This window comes from Tachysurus vachellii, chromosome 16 (assembly GCF_030014155.1).
Source record: "Tachysurus vachellii isolate PV-2020 chromosome 16, HZAU_Pvac_v1, whole genome shotgun sequence".
Classification (NCBI taxonomy): Eukaryota; Metazoa; Chordata; class Actinopteri; order Siluriformes; family Bagridae; genus Tachysurus; species Tachysurus vachellii.
This window is the reverse complement of record NC_083475.1, coordinates 4629610-4646347: the sequence shown is the minus strand read 5'-3', so window position 1 is coordinate 4646347 and position 16738 is coordinate 4629610. Positions and strand designations below refer to the sequence as shown.

General features: G+C 38.1%; 1 protein-coding gene across 1 annotated transcript in view; it reads left to right on the top strand.

Moving 5' to 3' along the window:
• snd1 (staphylococcal nuclease and tudor domain containing 1) overlaps positions 1-9423 on the top strand; it is a 68294-nt gene extending 58871 nt beyond the window's left edge. The window contains exons 18-24 of the mRNA XM_060889359.1: positions 987-1128; positions 4079-4202; positions 5091-5160; positions 5449-5562; positions 6037-6240; positions 7917-7961; positions 8690-9423. Of these exons, the coding sequence (XP_060745342.1) occupies positions 987-1128; positions 4079-4202; positions 5091-5160; positions 5449-5562; positions 6037-6240; positions 7917-7961; positions 8690-8755 (765 nt within the window). The 3' untranslated portion in view covers positions 8756-9423. The remainder of the gene's footprint in view (positions 1-986; positions 1129-4078; positions 4203-5090; positions 5161-5448; positions 5563-6036; positions 6241-7916; positions 7962-8689) is intronic.
• The last annotated feature ends 7315 nt before the right edge of the window (positions 9424-16738 follow it).

Here is a 16738-nt window from a genome sequence, read left to right as displayed (position 1 = left end):
CTTATAGTGCATCTATTCTGGCAGATGTAGCTGTCAAAGATTTTCTGCTTACATTCTCTTCAACTTTATTACCACTATCTTTGATCCCATTTTGCCAGTTACCATCCAGTCACTAGTTCTCACTCCCATAACACACAAGATCTCACTGCAGAGATTGCAACTGTTTTAAACTCGCACACTGTGTAACACTTGGAGCAAGTGCTGGTCTAAATGATTTATTACCCAATCTGGTAAATTGCGATAGTTTTGAGATGATCAGAGGAACTGGATGAACATGCACTGAAGAACACACACTGTATCCAGTCTTTTTCACACACATACAGTGCGATCATAAAGTTTAAGAGCATTTTTATGGCAATAACCTCAGGAAAATGAGAATTTCCACCATCTCAGGTTTGTAATAGAATGTAATAGTATCAGGTGTGCAGTTGGGAACTGGGGCAACCACAGTAACTCAGGTGGATCTTTAGGTGATTCTGCAATAACGCACGTTAAAAAATAACCTTTCATTTTAATATTATCCTTTTACTTAACTTTTATCTCTGTTGTTGTAGTTTTTGATCACCAGAAGGCTTTTGAGTAATCCCACACTAAATACTGTGGTAATGTAAAAAATGTATTGTTATCCAATTCTAACAGAAATATTTACATATAACACAGTATCACAGCATGAGCCCATGTCATATATGCCAACCTAGTATTCTTTTTGTTCAGTGTGTTTGACAGTGATAAGGTTTGGGTAAAGGGTAATAAAGGTTATGCAGTATGGTCAGACTCCTCTGTCCTGTATTGCCTGGCATCAAACATGTAGTTTGGAAGTATGGACTAAAGAAAACTGTGTGCATCCTCTATGACACTGTTTAGAGACACAGAATTTTGAAAGTGCTGGCTGATTATTTATAATCAGATGGTTTGAATGGTTTGTGTTACACTATATACAGTATTTTATATTGTAGCTTCATAACAGTTTTCTGGTTATTCGATAGATTTGGGCCAATTATGAGGAAAAGCCAACAGAAGAGGTAGCCCAGCTATCGGAAGAGAAGGAACGTGTGGCTAAGTACAGACCTGTCTATGTCACTGAAATCACAGACAGCATGCACTTTTACACACAGGATGTGGAAACGGGTGAGTAATGAGTCAGGGATCAGTTCTTTTCCGAAAATATGACTACTTCCAAATTGCTCACAAAAACTTGTAATATTCCCAAAACTTATTAAAATATAGCATGTGCATTACTAACATGTTCTACTTTTTATCTCCAGCATGTTTTCACCATCTGCTAGGGAGCTGAGTTTAGCTCCAAAACTAACCTGCATGGTTATTGTAGTAAAATCATTTTATATGATCCCCACAATATATATCCTCAGTGTCAGACTTTAAACTTTCAGAATCCTTTTGCACGAGACCATTCACTTAAGCTGAATGAGGAAGTGTGTCATTTTAAAGCAGCGGAAACTGAAAGCATGTTATGAGGCAGATTTCCTCAAGCTGCAGGAGTTCATGGCTAATTTTAAAAATCCGATGTAAACAACAACGCTAGAAATGCTCTCAGCAGCACAATGTCATTAATTGCTTCCGTCTTACAAAGCAGTAATTTAGCACACAGGCTGTGATTGTTTCGTTCTGTGCTTCCCTCCCTATTCTTGGTCCTACTGGTGACGGTGAATGAAAGCTAAATAAGTCCCATAAGAGTTCTCAGATTTCTTTTCTGTAGTGTGTTCTTTCTGCCAAGCCAGAAATTACGCCAGTAGTTTCTGAACAGGAAAACCTTATTTTCTGGAAAGACTTGGGCAGATTTATAACCTTCTGGGCTACACACACAATGCTGATCAATCAACACATGACCAGTTTTTATCCTGCATACTGGGAGTTGGGTGTGTGTATATTATCTACCCCTTAGGGTGGGTGAAGTGGCAAAAATATACATCACTATTCTTTTATGCAGGTCCATTTTTCATGATCCATAATCTTATCCTGACTATTACTGCAAGTTACTGAAAAGAGCCACCAAACTAATTTCCCCACTAATGGAAACACGGCGACTCAATAAGGAAACATCACCTCAATAACAGACCACTTACACCAAAGTACCATTTCAATTGCTGAAGCATTACTCCCTTTCCTTCTCTCTTTTCTAATTTTGTCTGTAAGCTTTTGTGCGATAACTTTCTGCTTTGTTCCTGGCGTGTCTGGTTTCTGTGTTTGCGTGTCTTGACATGCAGGTACTAGTCATACTTGTATAACTAGTAGTTGTATTCACAAACATACACAGGCCTTACTATAGCCTTAAACAGATGAGGCAGTGTAGATGTTGGTACATGAGTCATATGGGCAGATGATATAAAGCACTGAGGGGAAATCAGTTTCCTTTAGATTAATTTCATTCTCAATTCCAGTCTTTTATTATCGTACAAAATGTCTTATGCCTGAGAGTTGTTAAAGGTCTTTAACAGTGAACTGTGTGAGGAGATGTTAACTAATTTAATATTAAGAACAATGTAAATCTTGTAAATATTTTTTATTCTGGAGTAATTTTGGAAAATGATTGAGTAGTTCTGCAACAAAACAATAACACTGTTTAAAACTCACAGGTCTATGCTACACCCAAATATAAATAATAATTTAACAAGATCTGCAAATATAATGAGTTTTTCCATATTAGGTGGGGCACAGAGTGTTTATCTGTCTTAGTCTTTGAGAACTGATTAATTCCAATAACAGAAATGAGAGAAAATGTCATATTTACCTATTTTTGTGATGGGTATTTTTTCCTAAACATTAAAAAAGGTCATGAAGTTGATCAGGCACATGCTCACGGCTATCACACATGCCTCTTTGCCAGTGAATAATCAGCATCAGTGTAGCAAACCCCAGAAGATAACTGTCTGAGCGCTGTGTTAGCATGAAGCGTTTCTCTGCTTAGACACACAACCCAACTGCTAATGAAAACTGGCTGTTGATAGATTTTTATTATATATGGATGTACTACTTTGTATTCATGATAAGGATATTTGTGTTGTACATATAGTTTTAATAATCAGAAAAGTGTCACTGCTCCCATCCTTTTTGGGTTTACTTTTACTATTCCACCAGCTTCTGTTCACTATTGTATTGGAGGATGCATGCATGCAGAGCTCCAGGAGTCGCCTTTCCTCAGGTTATTTTGTGTCAGATTATGAGACAGTGGAGCTGCACATTGTGTAGGTATAGACACAGTGTGTGGAGAGTGTAGATTTAATTAGATTTATATTGATCTTGGTAGATTTGTATGAATCTTGGCAGGTGTTGTTTGGGTGATGCTGAGGGCTCTTCAGACATCGGGTCATGTATGTCCTTTATGTGAATAAAAGCTGTTTTTGCCATTATGAGTACCTGCTGTAGACCTTCGAGGCTAGCCACAGTAGAGTTGCTGTTCCACACTGTAAATCTGTAGAATCCAGGTGTGCGGCTACAGAATACAGTTTCACCATGTAGATGAATGTTGTTACAGTGGGATACAGTGGGATTTCTACAGTGGGATAATTGTTTTCATTACCTGTCTAGTGCCTGCTTCTCCTCTGAAAGCAGAACTTTACCAGAAATTTTTAATAAATGCTGGAAATTTGATAATCAAAATAAATAAATAAAACTATAGCTTGACGTTTGTCAAATATTATAGACAGAGTCATGCTATTTCACAAAGTCGGTGTAAACTGTGGGATAAATAGAAAATGATGCTAACTTTATTTCCCACAAAATTAACCTTTTACATTACTGTGTGACTGCAGTCCTGTCTGTTTATCGTGTGTATGTTTCTTTCTCACCCTATGACTTAGTGTATAACAGCAGAAGAGGTTAATAAGTGTTAATAGTTGTGTTCCATATGTTGCCACACAATCCCCTAAAAATCTCCCAGATCAGCGTTTCTGCAGATGGCAGTGTTGTTGCAGGAAGTGACAGAATAGCAGATCATCTTTAAGACAAAGGAAAACTGAGAGACTCAGAGTGAGCATAGCCAAAATAGATGAAACAGCCTCTACAGCTGATGGCATGCTACCAGTCACAATGTTTTTGTTTTTTGTTGTAATCTCTGCAGGTGCACAGCTAGAAGGCCTGATGGAGACCATGCGGGCGGAGATTGCAAATCAGCCACCTGTGGAGGGCGCCTTCACCCCACAAAGAGGGGACTACTGCATTGCCAAGTTCACTGATGGAGAATGGTAAACACTTAAAAGCCTGCATTTCAGGGCTTATTTTTAGTAGTGTGTCAAGCTTTTTTCTGTTCAGCTCGGCCATATAGTGGGTTAGCTTTACAAGTCAACTGTGCTCAAAATGGACTCTGCTTGTCTATAAATCAGAGGTGACAAAAGGCCGGTGTGAGCAGGTTTTTATGCCACCCAGGCAGCTGCCACACCTCGGTCCACCTAGTGGTAAATTGGTATTAAAATGAACAGCAGTATGCTGTAGTGCCATCATGATAAGCCCTAAAACAATGAATGACAAACAGCCCCAGCATGAAACAAATGCATTTAAATGAGCTTAAATAATTTGTACAAACTTAAAAGAAAAAACCTCACCTTTAGCTTTTAAAATACACTGGATAGTACACTGTACACCTGTTTTATTTATTTTGTTGGACAAAACTCAAGTATTTTATTTCAGACAAATATGAAGCTAAATAAAGGTATGTACATACAGCTGCCATAAGCAGTTATATGAAAATTCTTAAAGTGCAATATGAAAAAAATGTACAACTAAATATATGGAATATCCCTGAAGGACAGAGCCACTCTGGCCATGTTGGGAGTAAATATATTTATTTCAGTGGTGCTGTAGAGGGCAGAGGTCTGCAAGAGGAGCAGAGCAAGATAAATGTTCTGGAGACATCACACTACAGGGCTGATACTGTTCCTCTGTACTTTGCATTGAAGTGATTTAATTCTCCATATCTAAGGCTACATGACAGGGTGGTTTGATGCAGTTATTGCCCTCCAGTCAGAGATGGCTGCACAAATACATTTATCCTTTACTATGTTTGAATATTTATCCCCACACTTGTCCTGGTTCCTCTCATTACCACTCTTTTCCCAATGTGTGTATCTCTGTAGGTACAGAGCTCGTGTGGAGAAGGTTGAAACTGCAGCAAAGGTTCACGTGTTCTACATAGACTATGGCAATGTGAGTAATAATGCTGTGTGTGTGTGTTTGTGTGTGTCGGTGGCTGATGAATTCACAATTACTGTAATTGGAATTACCTTGAAATGCAGGAATTAATTAATATATCCTGTATATTAGTGTCATGGATCTTAAAAGGTTTGAATAAGTATTTTTCCGAACGGGTGAAGGCAGTAATGCTTGAGTTCCTCCCTTCACATTAATGCCTCTGTCAGCCTGTTGAATGATTTTCACGTTCTTTCAGATGATGGTTGATAAATACAGCCTCTTCGTGTGTGTTTTAATCTGCAGAGAGAGATATTGTCTTCTGTACGTCTAGCTGCACTTCCTTCTGCGTTCAGTACTCGAGCTTTGCCTGCACAGGCCACAGAGTACACCTTTGCCTTCATCCAGGTCCCCCAAGATGTAAGTAGCTGCACAAAAAACAGACTGAACACCACTTTGTTCCCCAGGAACAATTTCTATTCTAATGTGGTCTGAGAGTTATCTCCAACCTCCACACCAGTATACACATCCTTTACATCACTTTGAAAATTGTTCCACATATTTTACCACCACAGCCTATGACACACATTTTTTGTTGGACAATTGGTGACAGGAAGGTTTGTTACCATTATTCAAGACTTATTATTATTATTATTATTATTATTTTATGGTGTGTACCATTATTCTCTTTAATTCTTTCAGTTGATAAGCTGTATTTTAATAACGAGTTATTGATTGGTCTTAAATGTAATCCATTCAGTAGTGCATGATCCTGTTTGTGTGTTTGTTTTTGTTGTTTTTATTTTAGTAAAAGTGAACAGCCTTATTTATAGTTTGAAGTCAGAGATTGTGGTCTGGCTGATGAATGCTGAAACTCTAATTTCACTCCTCCAGGAGGATGCACGGGCTGATACAGTGGACTGTTTGGTGAGGGACATCCAGAACACACAGTGTATGCTAAATGTGGAGTATGGTGGCTCCACTTGTCCACACGTCACTCTGCAGTTTGCTGACTCTAAAGATGACGTGGGTCTCGGCTTGGTCAAAGAAGGTCTGGTCATGGTGGATGTGCGCAAAGAGAAACACTTGCAGAAAATGGTGAGAGAATAGTTCACACACGAGTTCACTGTTTACAATATCATTTCTCTCAGGTGCAGAGAGAAGGCCCCATAATAGCACAGAAAATCAGAAAAAGGCTCTTTGTCTTCCTAATTTTATTTATTCATTCATTCGTTTATTTGTGTGTTCATCATGGGCAGTGCTCATTAATAAAACGTATCACCTGTATTTTGCATGAACCACACTTGACCTAAAACAGCCTAATTTTCATCAGTAGTCACTGGCCAGATATGTTACTTATACAGCCATGCATATAAACAATATATTAATATTTTAGGCACACTAAAATAGTTTGCATTAAAATACATACAGTGTAACTCTACTATAAAACATACAAAATATTTCTGCCATTATTACTGCCATTACAGTCAAGGTTAAACAAACACCTCCTGGTTGTAAGATGCCAAATTATTAGTTTTTCTTCCCTTTTATTATCCCTTTTATTAAATGTTATTGAATTGGTTGGAAGTAGGCACAAAAACTTGAGAAATGAAGATTGAAGGGTTATTGAAAACACGTAAACTGTTAACTTAGGGAGGAAAAAAGTAAATTCTGAATCCTCACGGTTCAGTTAAAGATCAAATAAAATGCATTGAAGCCCATAATACTGTGCAGTTAATAAATACCTAAACTTCCCAGCTACTGTAATATTCCTGACAATAGCTGACTTGGTCAGACAGCAAGTGGAATTAATTTGCATTTTTATTTTATTTGGACATCCCACCAAATACCTTACCACGGTTTTAATAAGAAACAAATTTGCTAGCCCATGGTCCATGGATATCACTGTCAGCATGCTCTGACCCTACCATCTGCATGTCACAGCAGAAATCAGGATTCATCAGACCACCATGGTCAAAGCCAGTGAGAAAATAGTTTTCCTCATTTATATTTGACATGAACATTAACTGACGCTTTTGACTCTATATCTGCATTCTAATGGATGTGATGAATCAACGGTGAATCAACACGGTGACTAAAATAAAGATGCAGTGTGAGAATATCAAGCACATATGGTCTCCACCTTCCTTCACCAGCCATGAATCTTGATCTCACAAGCCTTGATCTTCAGACCACTCACACAAAGCAAGCACAGTTTTATGCTTATATACATTTATGTGGTTGATTTTAAAGCACTAACTTGATGATGCAACATGATTCCTCAAGGGAAAGAGTATTACACTGATTACATAAAATCAAATTCAGTTTGTCTGCACTCTTTCCCAGAAGTGCTTAAGTGCTGTTGGTGCACTTACTTATTCACTTACTGTCAGCACTACCCCATTTCCTCACTTGTGTACAGTCCAGATGAAGACGCCCAAGGGAGGTATCACACTTTATTATGGTCTGATTGTATAAAAAAATGCCATAAGATCACATGGTTGATGTAAGAAGTGGGGATTTTTGGTAATAAGGCCTGACATCTTCCATCATTTGTTAAAAGCTTGAAATTAAAAGCGGCCTCTCTCTTGCTCTCGCTCTGGCCATTCCATCAGTATGGTTAATGCTTGTGGTGCTGCATGACTGGAGAACAGGAACATGGAATCATCAGAACTGGGTCCTAATTGGCATATGTTGGTACTGCGGGTCTGTACTGTGATGTGTCTCAGGCTGATGGAAAATATCAGTCAGATGAAACACTGTTTCTTTTTCAGGTGACTGAGTATCTAAATGGTCAGGAGTCTGCAAAGAGTGCCAGGGTAAGTCCTCAAGCATCCTTGCTTCTTTTATTCCTGCCTCTCATCCTCCGTACTCCCTTTTCCCCTCTATACACACAAATCACAAACAAAGCACACACCTTGATTCTAAGACCAGGTGTGTGGAAACAGAAATAAATAAAGCTAACGGCAAACATTTATCAAGGATTGAAAATATTTAGGTGATCTTTAGAAGATCTTTATTCTCTTTTTCCTCTCTCTCACTTTTCCCACTCACCCTCTTCTCTCTTCCTCTTTCTTTCCCTCCTCCCTCTTCTCCTTTCCTTCCTCTGTTTCCTTCTATCCTCGCTCCTTCCTGCTCCTCCTGCCCTCGTCCATCTCTCGTTACACCTTCTTTCATTATTGTTCATGCCGTGTGCTGGAGGGCCACCAATTTATGAGAGCACTACACATACAATAAGCTAGGGCTGAAATCTGACAAACATTTTATAAGCCTTAACATTAACCCTGGTTTAAAATGTTTTATAAAAAGTACAATGCATATTAAAAACACTTTATTTTCTTTCTGTGGATGGAGGTGTAAGGTCTCACAGCCACAACGTCTTTGTTCTCTCCCTGTAACTTCCGAACTCCCTGTAACTAAATATTAGAACAAGACAATATAGTGTGATTTCTACCTGTAATGATTGAACATTTTCGACTGCCCACTGTACATGTTCATCAAAATGTCTTGTTCCTTCTTTTAATTGCTTGCACCTCTTTCCTTTTAGCTGAACATTTGGCGCTATGGAGACTTCCGTGCCGATGACGCAGATGAGTTTGGATACAGACGCTAAGTCCTGCTAGTCCAAAGATGTTATGGAGGATGCATTAACAGAGAAACAAGAAAATATTTCAACAATCTTATTATTGGTATCATTGAAACATTCACCTCTTTTTTTCCATGCTTGGCGCATTTAGTCTTTTCTGCTCTCTTTTTTTAAGTGAGTACAGGATTTACATGAAGATGCGTATAAAAGGACCAATTTACCATACTGTATGATATGATATTTTAGCCAATTTTCATTTCAATTTCAATTTCCATGATTCCTGGAGCACTTACAAAACACACTGTATTGTACAGCTTCAGTAGAGGGTTTTGCACATCTTCCTGAGAAAATGCTTCCTTAATTATTAAATAATTTTCAATTTATGAATTTATATGGATATTATTTTGAAGTTAGGTAAGCACACTCAAAATGAAACTTGAGTGTATTTTTTATGTATGAGTGTTTTGTGTAAGGAAAGTTTTTTCTCTGTGTGGCAAAAAAAGAAAAGCTGCCAATGCCTTGACAAGCATTTGTTCAATTTTTCTGGCTCGTTTACATATAACAGTAGATTTCTTTGTGTCCTCCATGTATCTTACTCACTTCTAACATATACAAAATAGTGTTTGAAATGATTTCCTTCCAAGATAGACTTGGTCATTGTATTTAAGTCTGCTAAATAAAAATGAGCAACAACATTTTGTCTGTCTCACTGAGAATTTAATGGATTTATTTTGAATGCTATATTTCCATTTCCACACAAAAATGCAGGATACTGCATGTCTTCATACAAATATATTATATGTTGATTAGGATTTTCCACAAATTAATGTAATCGAAAATGGTGCAACTTGACCACACTAGCACAGAAAGCTAATGTTGCATGCAGTTCATTTGGATGTTAAAAAAAGAAAGAAAAAGAGCTCACAGATTATATGAGGCATACATTATTTTAATGCAGTTGCTATAATGCAGATTCAACCAGTAATAATCTGCAATGTTTGTTTTAATTAATAAACTTTAAGGTATTAAAAATTCCCAGATTTCCCTCAGGTTAGTTTTAGAGAGTATAAAACTTCAACGTAACCATCATCACAACATTTCCCTAACAAGCTGTGGGTGGAAAAACCATCTGTGATGCTCTGAGATCTTACACTGCTGCCTACAACATAGGGCTCAACACTGAGAACATGGACAAGTACAAAGCTGCATACTACATTAAAGGAGGAAATGTCAGTGCTACAGAAGAAAACTATAGACCAACATGGTGTATCTAGAAGCCTGTGAAGAGACTAAGAATAATTATAAACTATAAAACTCGATCCTCTTCTGGCAGACAAGCTAAATACCCTTTACGCTCACTTTGAGGCTGCAGCTAACAGAACTAGTGGTGCTAACAGCATGAACAGTGCTATAAGTAGCATGCATGTGGAGAGTGCAAGAGTGGGAAACACATTCATCATCTCGGAGCACGATGTGAGGAAGGCTTTCAAGAGTGTGAAAATCAGGAAGGCAGCAGGACCAGATGGCATGTCAGGTCAGGTCCTTAGAGCCTGCACTGACCAGCTAGCACTGTCATTCATGGAGATATTCATGAAGGTTCACCCTGGATCAGTTAGTAATCCCCATGTGCTACAAACAGTCTGCTATTGTTCCTGTCACAAGTAAGTAACCCCAGACTGCCTGCCTCAAAGATTTTGCTCAGTAGCCCTAACCTCAGTATTGATGAAGTGCTTTAAAAGACTAGTCAGAGATGTCATCACCTCTTCGACGCCTGACACCGTGGACCCATTACAATTCACACGCTGTCCCAATCACTTTACTAATGACAGTGCTGCTTCCCCTGTTATACAGCCAACTCACCACCAAATAGAATGTCCTGGGGCCTGGGATGTAGATTCTGTGCATCGTCGGTATGTTTGGCTGCTAGGCAAAATCTTTGAGGAACCTCAAAGGAGGGGTTACCTTGTGATGGGAACACTCTTACATCTCTTGACAGGCAGACTTGTCTCACCCTCCCTCACTCACTCTCAGGACTAGAGCCCCCCAGGGGCTCTACAACAATTAGACAGCCTACTGAAAGCATCAAAGGAGTTAACAATGGACTTCAGCACTAAGTAGGAGAAAAGCAACCACCCTATTAACAACCTCAGTGGAGACAGTGGACAGTTTCAGATACCTGGGTATTCATATCACGCAAGACCTCCCATGGACCGGTCACATCAATGCCCTGGTAAGGAAGGCCTCAGCATATTTACCTCAATTAAGGGACTGCTCTAAGGTTCTAAGGACCTTTCATACCTGCACCACCGAGAGCATCCTGATGGGAAGCATGGTTTGGGAACAGCACCAATCAGGATTGGTGGGTTCTCCAGAGGGTGGTGTTATCAGCTGACCATACCATCTGCTCTTAGCTCCCTGACCTGCAGTGTATTTACTGTACAGCAAGTGTTGCCAAGATGATATTGAAAGACCTCAGCCATCAGATGAAAGAGAAAGACCATTGAGAGTTACTCTGTAATTAGAACGCTTACTTCTGGCTACATGTGGTCCTTGTACAAGCACTTCTGTCTTGTCAGAATTGGAAGTTAATAAGCATCCGATGTATAATGTCCTTTACTCATTCTTCAACTTTATGAAGCTGGTGCCTCACATCTGGTTATACTGAAACATATAACTGCATCAGCATAACAATTATAGCTCATACAATGATCATGAATAATTTTACCTCCAAAAAAAAAAAAAAAACAACTGAAAAAAGCTGTGCTACAAGCCTGGAAAAGCACAAAAGAAGAATGCAACAGTTTGGTTATGTCTGTAGGTCACTGGCAAAAAGAGTTTACTTTAAGAGAATCTGTTCCTATAAACTTGGTTAGTCTTCCATCAAAGTTTTTAAACATGATTAGATGTAAATAACATAAAATGAATGAGATGATAGATTAGAATTTTAGATTTCATTTCATGATCTCAATCCCTAATGTCTTCAGTGTAAGCAAAATACCTTGTTATTAAGGGAACTGTACAAATATTGCACCTAATATACAAACATTGCAAGATTTTTTTAGAGGTCTTGATGGTACATTGCAGCATCTTCTTCTCTCTGCAGGAGCCTGCACCAAATGAGATAAGGCAGTCATAATGCTTCACATATGCTTTCTATAGTAGCAATATAGAATTACACCAGTATAATATAGTATATAATTGAGTATAGTATATGTTTGTGTTCAATTAATAACCAGTTAGTATAAGTTTCTTAACAACACAGAAAATCCTTACACATTCTAACTCCCTCCTTTTCCTCTATATCAATGTTTTACCAATGTAACACTAGCTCAGAAAATCTCAGGATGTGTGATTCAATTTCTCCTCACAGCTAAGGATATATACAGTATCACATGTTAATATTACAGCTCATGTACTGATGGAATATATCTTCAGAAATGATAAAGGTCTCATAGTAAAATCTATTCTGACAACTGCATATGTAAACATGCAAAATCAGGACATTATAAACATGTAAGTAAATAACTTTCAGTAATGCTTCTAATTATACTCAGTAATATAATTACACTCACATGGTTAGAGTGACACATCACATATCCAACACATAAAGATAATCAATCACAGTAATGCATCTGGATAGCAGACATAGTATAATAATTCCTTCACTAAGTTGAAGCATTATAATATAGGATCAACACACAACTATTACAAAAATGTCCAATAGTAGGACATCATTCTGTCCATGATCAGTTCTGCCTCTGTTCCGTCTCGCTGAGCGATGTGTGGCTTGTGCACTGATCCCCACATGTCCTCCTTACAATGAAAAACCCATCTCTGCATACCTCTGACTTTATTATGGGATAGTTCATAAACCATCCCTGCTCAAGTCCACACTTTAATTTTCTTTTCTTTTAGTTTGACTTAGAATCCATGCATGAATTTTTGCTGTGTCAGAATAGAAGTAATGTAGCATAGATGGGCCCTATGCAAAGACACTGTGTGAGGGAACATTTCCCATTATCCTATGAGCCATCTTATTTATCATACTTTTATTTCAAATATTAGTGGACACCTATACAAACAGAACTCACTTGTAGAGTATAAAATAAAATTAGAGGTGATTTGCATGTTAATGTGGCACTCAGAATCAAATTTGTGTATGAATTGTGCATTTAGGCATCTCTGGAAAATTGTCCATAGTGTGTGATTGCGTGAGTGAATGAGAGTGTGTGTACCCTGCGATGGGTTGACACTCCGTCCAGGGTGTATCCTGCCTTGATGCCCGATGACGCCTGAGATAGGCACAGGCTCCTGAGAAGTTTGGATAAAGCGGTAGAAAATGAAATGATGAATTGTGTATTTAAATATAAATACAGCACCTATACACACCCCCCTGAGAGAAGGGGTGTGTCTATAGTTGGTCCTACAAGGAGTTTTACAAAAGTACATTAAAATTTGTAGTTGGATTTGAGGACATGCACCTGAGGAAGAAATTCCTTGCAAAAAAGCACCATAGCACTCTGCCACCTTTACATTGCTATGTATGTAAGTATATATTTTTGTATGTATTTCCACAACTAGTATTTTCATCAAATTAAATGGTGCATGTGCTCATTTCACCGATGCTGACTAAATCGCACATAGTTTGTGGCAGAATGACAAATTAGAAAAGATAAGCAATAAAAAAAGTTTGCAGTTAACAAACTAATCAAGAGAACAAGGGAACCAATCACATCATGCATATATCATGCTCCTGTGTGTATGTGTACACAAACGTGTGGGGCAGCTTGAAAGAATTAAATTAATATAACTAATGGAAAATAAGTTTCCGAACATGTCAGAGCCTTATGTACTCACTCTCACTTTCTCATGACAGAGACAGTAGGATACTACATACAAGCTTTGTAACAGATTTATAAGCATCATTTTATAAACAGTGGGAATTAGCGACATCATATGGATATATAGTTAAATGAGAATATCGCTACTCTCACTTAACACTTCATCTAAAATTATACAGCTACATAATAATTGCTTCTTGGTTATGAAATTCAATGCAAATCTAAACAGTATTTTAAATTTTACCCTTGAAACAGAAAGAAATATTTTAATTTAGTTACTTTGTCAAGTTTTAAATGAATGTAATTGTGTCTATCTTGTAATTATGTTGGTAACAGTCTCTGTAACCCCATCTGTCCACACCAGTCATCTTTCTGTGTTGACGGTCTCTGCCTTAATGCTGTCACAATTATGCAATATAGCTCACCTGGCATGGGCAGTGGTTATTGCCAAGTGCCACTCACTCCAAGTGCACAAAAGTGAAGATTGAGTTATAATGTTAATGCACACATCTGCCACGGTCCTGTTCTTTACTCATGTGGTCAGTAGTGAGGGGGTTGCCTCAAACCTGGAGCTGTTAGTACACCACAAAGCATCAAAAGGATTATAAGCTCCTTATGCTTAGTGCCCTATTACTGGTACTTTGTTGTTTTTAGTATTTGTTTTTAGTATATGTATTTGACAGTGAAGGGTACTGAGTACCTGTGGACTGCGACATCCCAGGCAAGAGTCCACTGGGTTTATGTTGGCCATGGTGACCATAGACCTCATGTTCAGTCTGCAACCTTGCATTGAGGCCATATTGCTTAAGACTTGCAGTGCGAGGGAAAGCCGCTGGTGCTGCGCATCTGTAAATGGCTCTGCAACCTACAGTAAAAAAAAAGGGATTCTGCCCCAATTTCCATGTGAACTGAGCCATATTGGGCACTATGTTGGGGTCACTGGGTCAATTAACCACTGAGGCTTGTGCCAGCCACACTGCAGTTGCAAATATGGTAAGTGTCAAAGTGGTAAACATGGCCCATGATGAAAGGGGAACCATAAAAATAGCATCTACCAGCAGCTGATTGTATTTGTTGAAAATTAAGAGTTAATTGTTTTTTTTGCTGTTTCCTTGGTATTTGAACATTGGGTGGCCATATAAATAATACAATTTTTTTCCCCTACCTCCTTCATGTATTTTCATTGGTTTTTGAAAAGTTGAGAAATATAAGTGTTAATAAAAATTAGCTATTTATATATAATTGAATAATGATATTTGTATATTTAAGAAAAAGATAATTAAACAAGCATATTGTTGTTATAATTAATAATATTTTAAAAGTTAAAAATAACCTATTTGGATTTATGAGAATTTGAGAGTCAGAGCTCTGCCAAGGACACTTGAGTTCTACCACTCCAACCTTAACACTATGTCTCCATGGAGCTCAGAGGCTTTGTGCACACGGGTATTGTCATGCTGGAGCAGTGTTTCAGTCTCTGTTAAAGTGAAGGGAAACTGTAATGTTACATCATATAGTTGTGTGCTTCCAACTTTGGGTCAACGGCTTGGGGAAGAACCATACAGTGTAGATCTCACACAGTATTTATTTTGTAGAGAAAACATGAAGCATTGTAAATTCTTTGTATATAGTTTAAAAGCACTATATAAATTAAATAGAACAGAATTTAAAATGAAGGCATAGAAGTCTGTTGACATTTGTGGGCACATTTATCTTTATGTTTTTGGGTTACATCGGTGGTAATCAGTGTTGTATAAAGTACTAGAAAGCAATACTTGAGTAAAAGTATATTACTCAAGTAAAAGTCTTAAAGTATCTGATATTTACTGTACTTAAGTATCAAAAGTAATTTTCTGATATTTAATGTACTTACGTATTTGAAGTAAAAGTAAAAAAGTAAAATTTCAGTGATTTTCGGTAGGCATAAGAGACACTTCATCCGGTAGGAAGAATCTTTCATTCCAATGTACAGAAACATTTCTTGCAAATACGGCCACGGGTGTATAACGTTATCTTCTTCACCCTGTTCACCGAGTTCATCACTATCGTCGGGGTGGTCGTCTACGACAGAGGTGGCTAAACCGCGGCTCCCGAGCCGCATGCGGCTCTTTGCCAGGTTTCATGCGGTTCTTACGTTCATATCGAAGTTTGTGTCTTTTTATTGTGCGTGTTCGCTTCGCCTGAGTTAAATACGGTATTTTCGTCAAACGCGCATGTGAGTGGGATGAAAATACCTCAAAGTTTCCCAGTAGGAGCAAGATCATTTGAGTAAACAATTTGTGTCAAGTTCGCTCTCAAAATGGAAGGGGAAAAAAGGTGATGATCATTTGTGCCCATGTGTATGATGTGGCTCTTTGTGGTAACACAGTAAAAAATGTGGCTCTGTTGTGGCTCAGGTTCAGTTGTGCTTCCGCCTCCTTTTGGCAACATTACGCTGAAATAGAGCGTGCGGAGCGTAATGCAATCTAGGAGCAGTGATTCGCCAAACCTCCCTTATTGCAGTCGCAATTTATTTATTTATTTATTTATTTGTAGTAACGAGTAACGAAGATGCTTAGTGGAATTATAGCGGAGTAAAAGTATACATTTTATCTAGAAAATGTAGTGGAGTAAAAGTGAAAGTTGACAAATTTAAATAGCTAAGTAAAGTACAGATACGTGAAATTTCTACTTAAGTATTTATACTTCGTTACATTACAACACTGGTGGTAATGTAGTAGCACTCAAAGTGAAGTGATATAGGCATCATTATAGGCAACACCTCAGTGAGATTATGACCTATTTATCCACCACCAGGGAGCTAGTTACCTGATGTAGATCTTTGGTGAGCTGCATAGGTTTGCTAAAGCACTATAAATTAGGTATGTTTGCGGACTAGCATGATAACTAGTTAAATTCTCTATTTAATTACTATGGTAATTGCCTGCAACCATGTCCATCTTCTGACACGTAGTGGGTCAGTGTGGACATGTGTGCTGGTTTATACACTGTGAAAAGTCTGAACACACAGTGGGTCAGTGTGGACCTGTGTGCTGTGGTGTAACGCCCCCAGTTACACCAGTGTGCTTTGTGGTCATGTCACGGTTATTATAAAAATAAAAAGTTTTGCAGCACTAATATTTTCCGAATGATTTTATTTGTATTTTTTTAAGAAACAAACCGCTTCCGT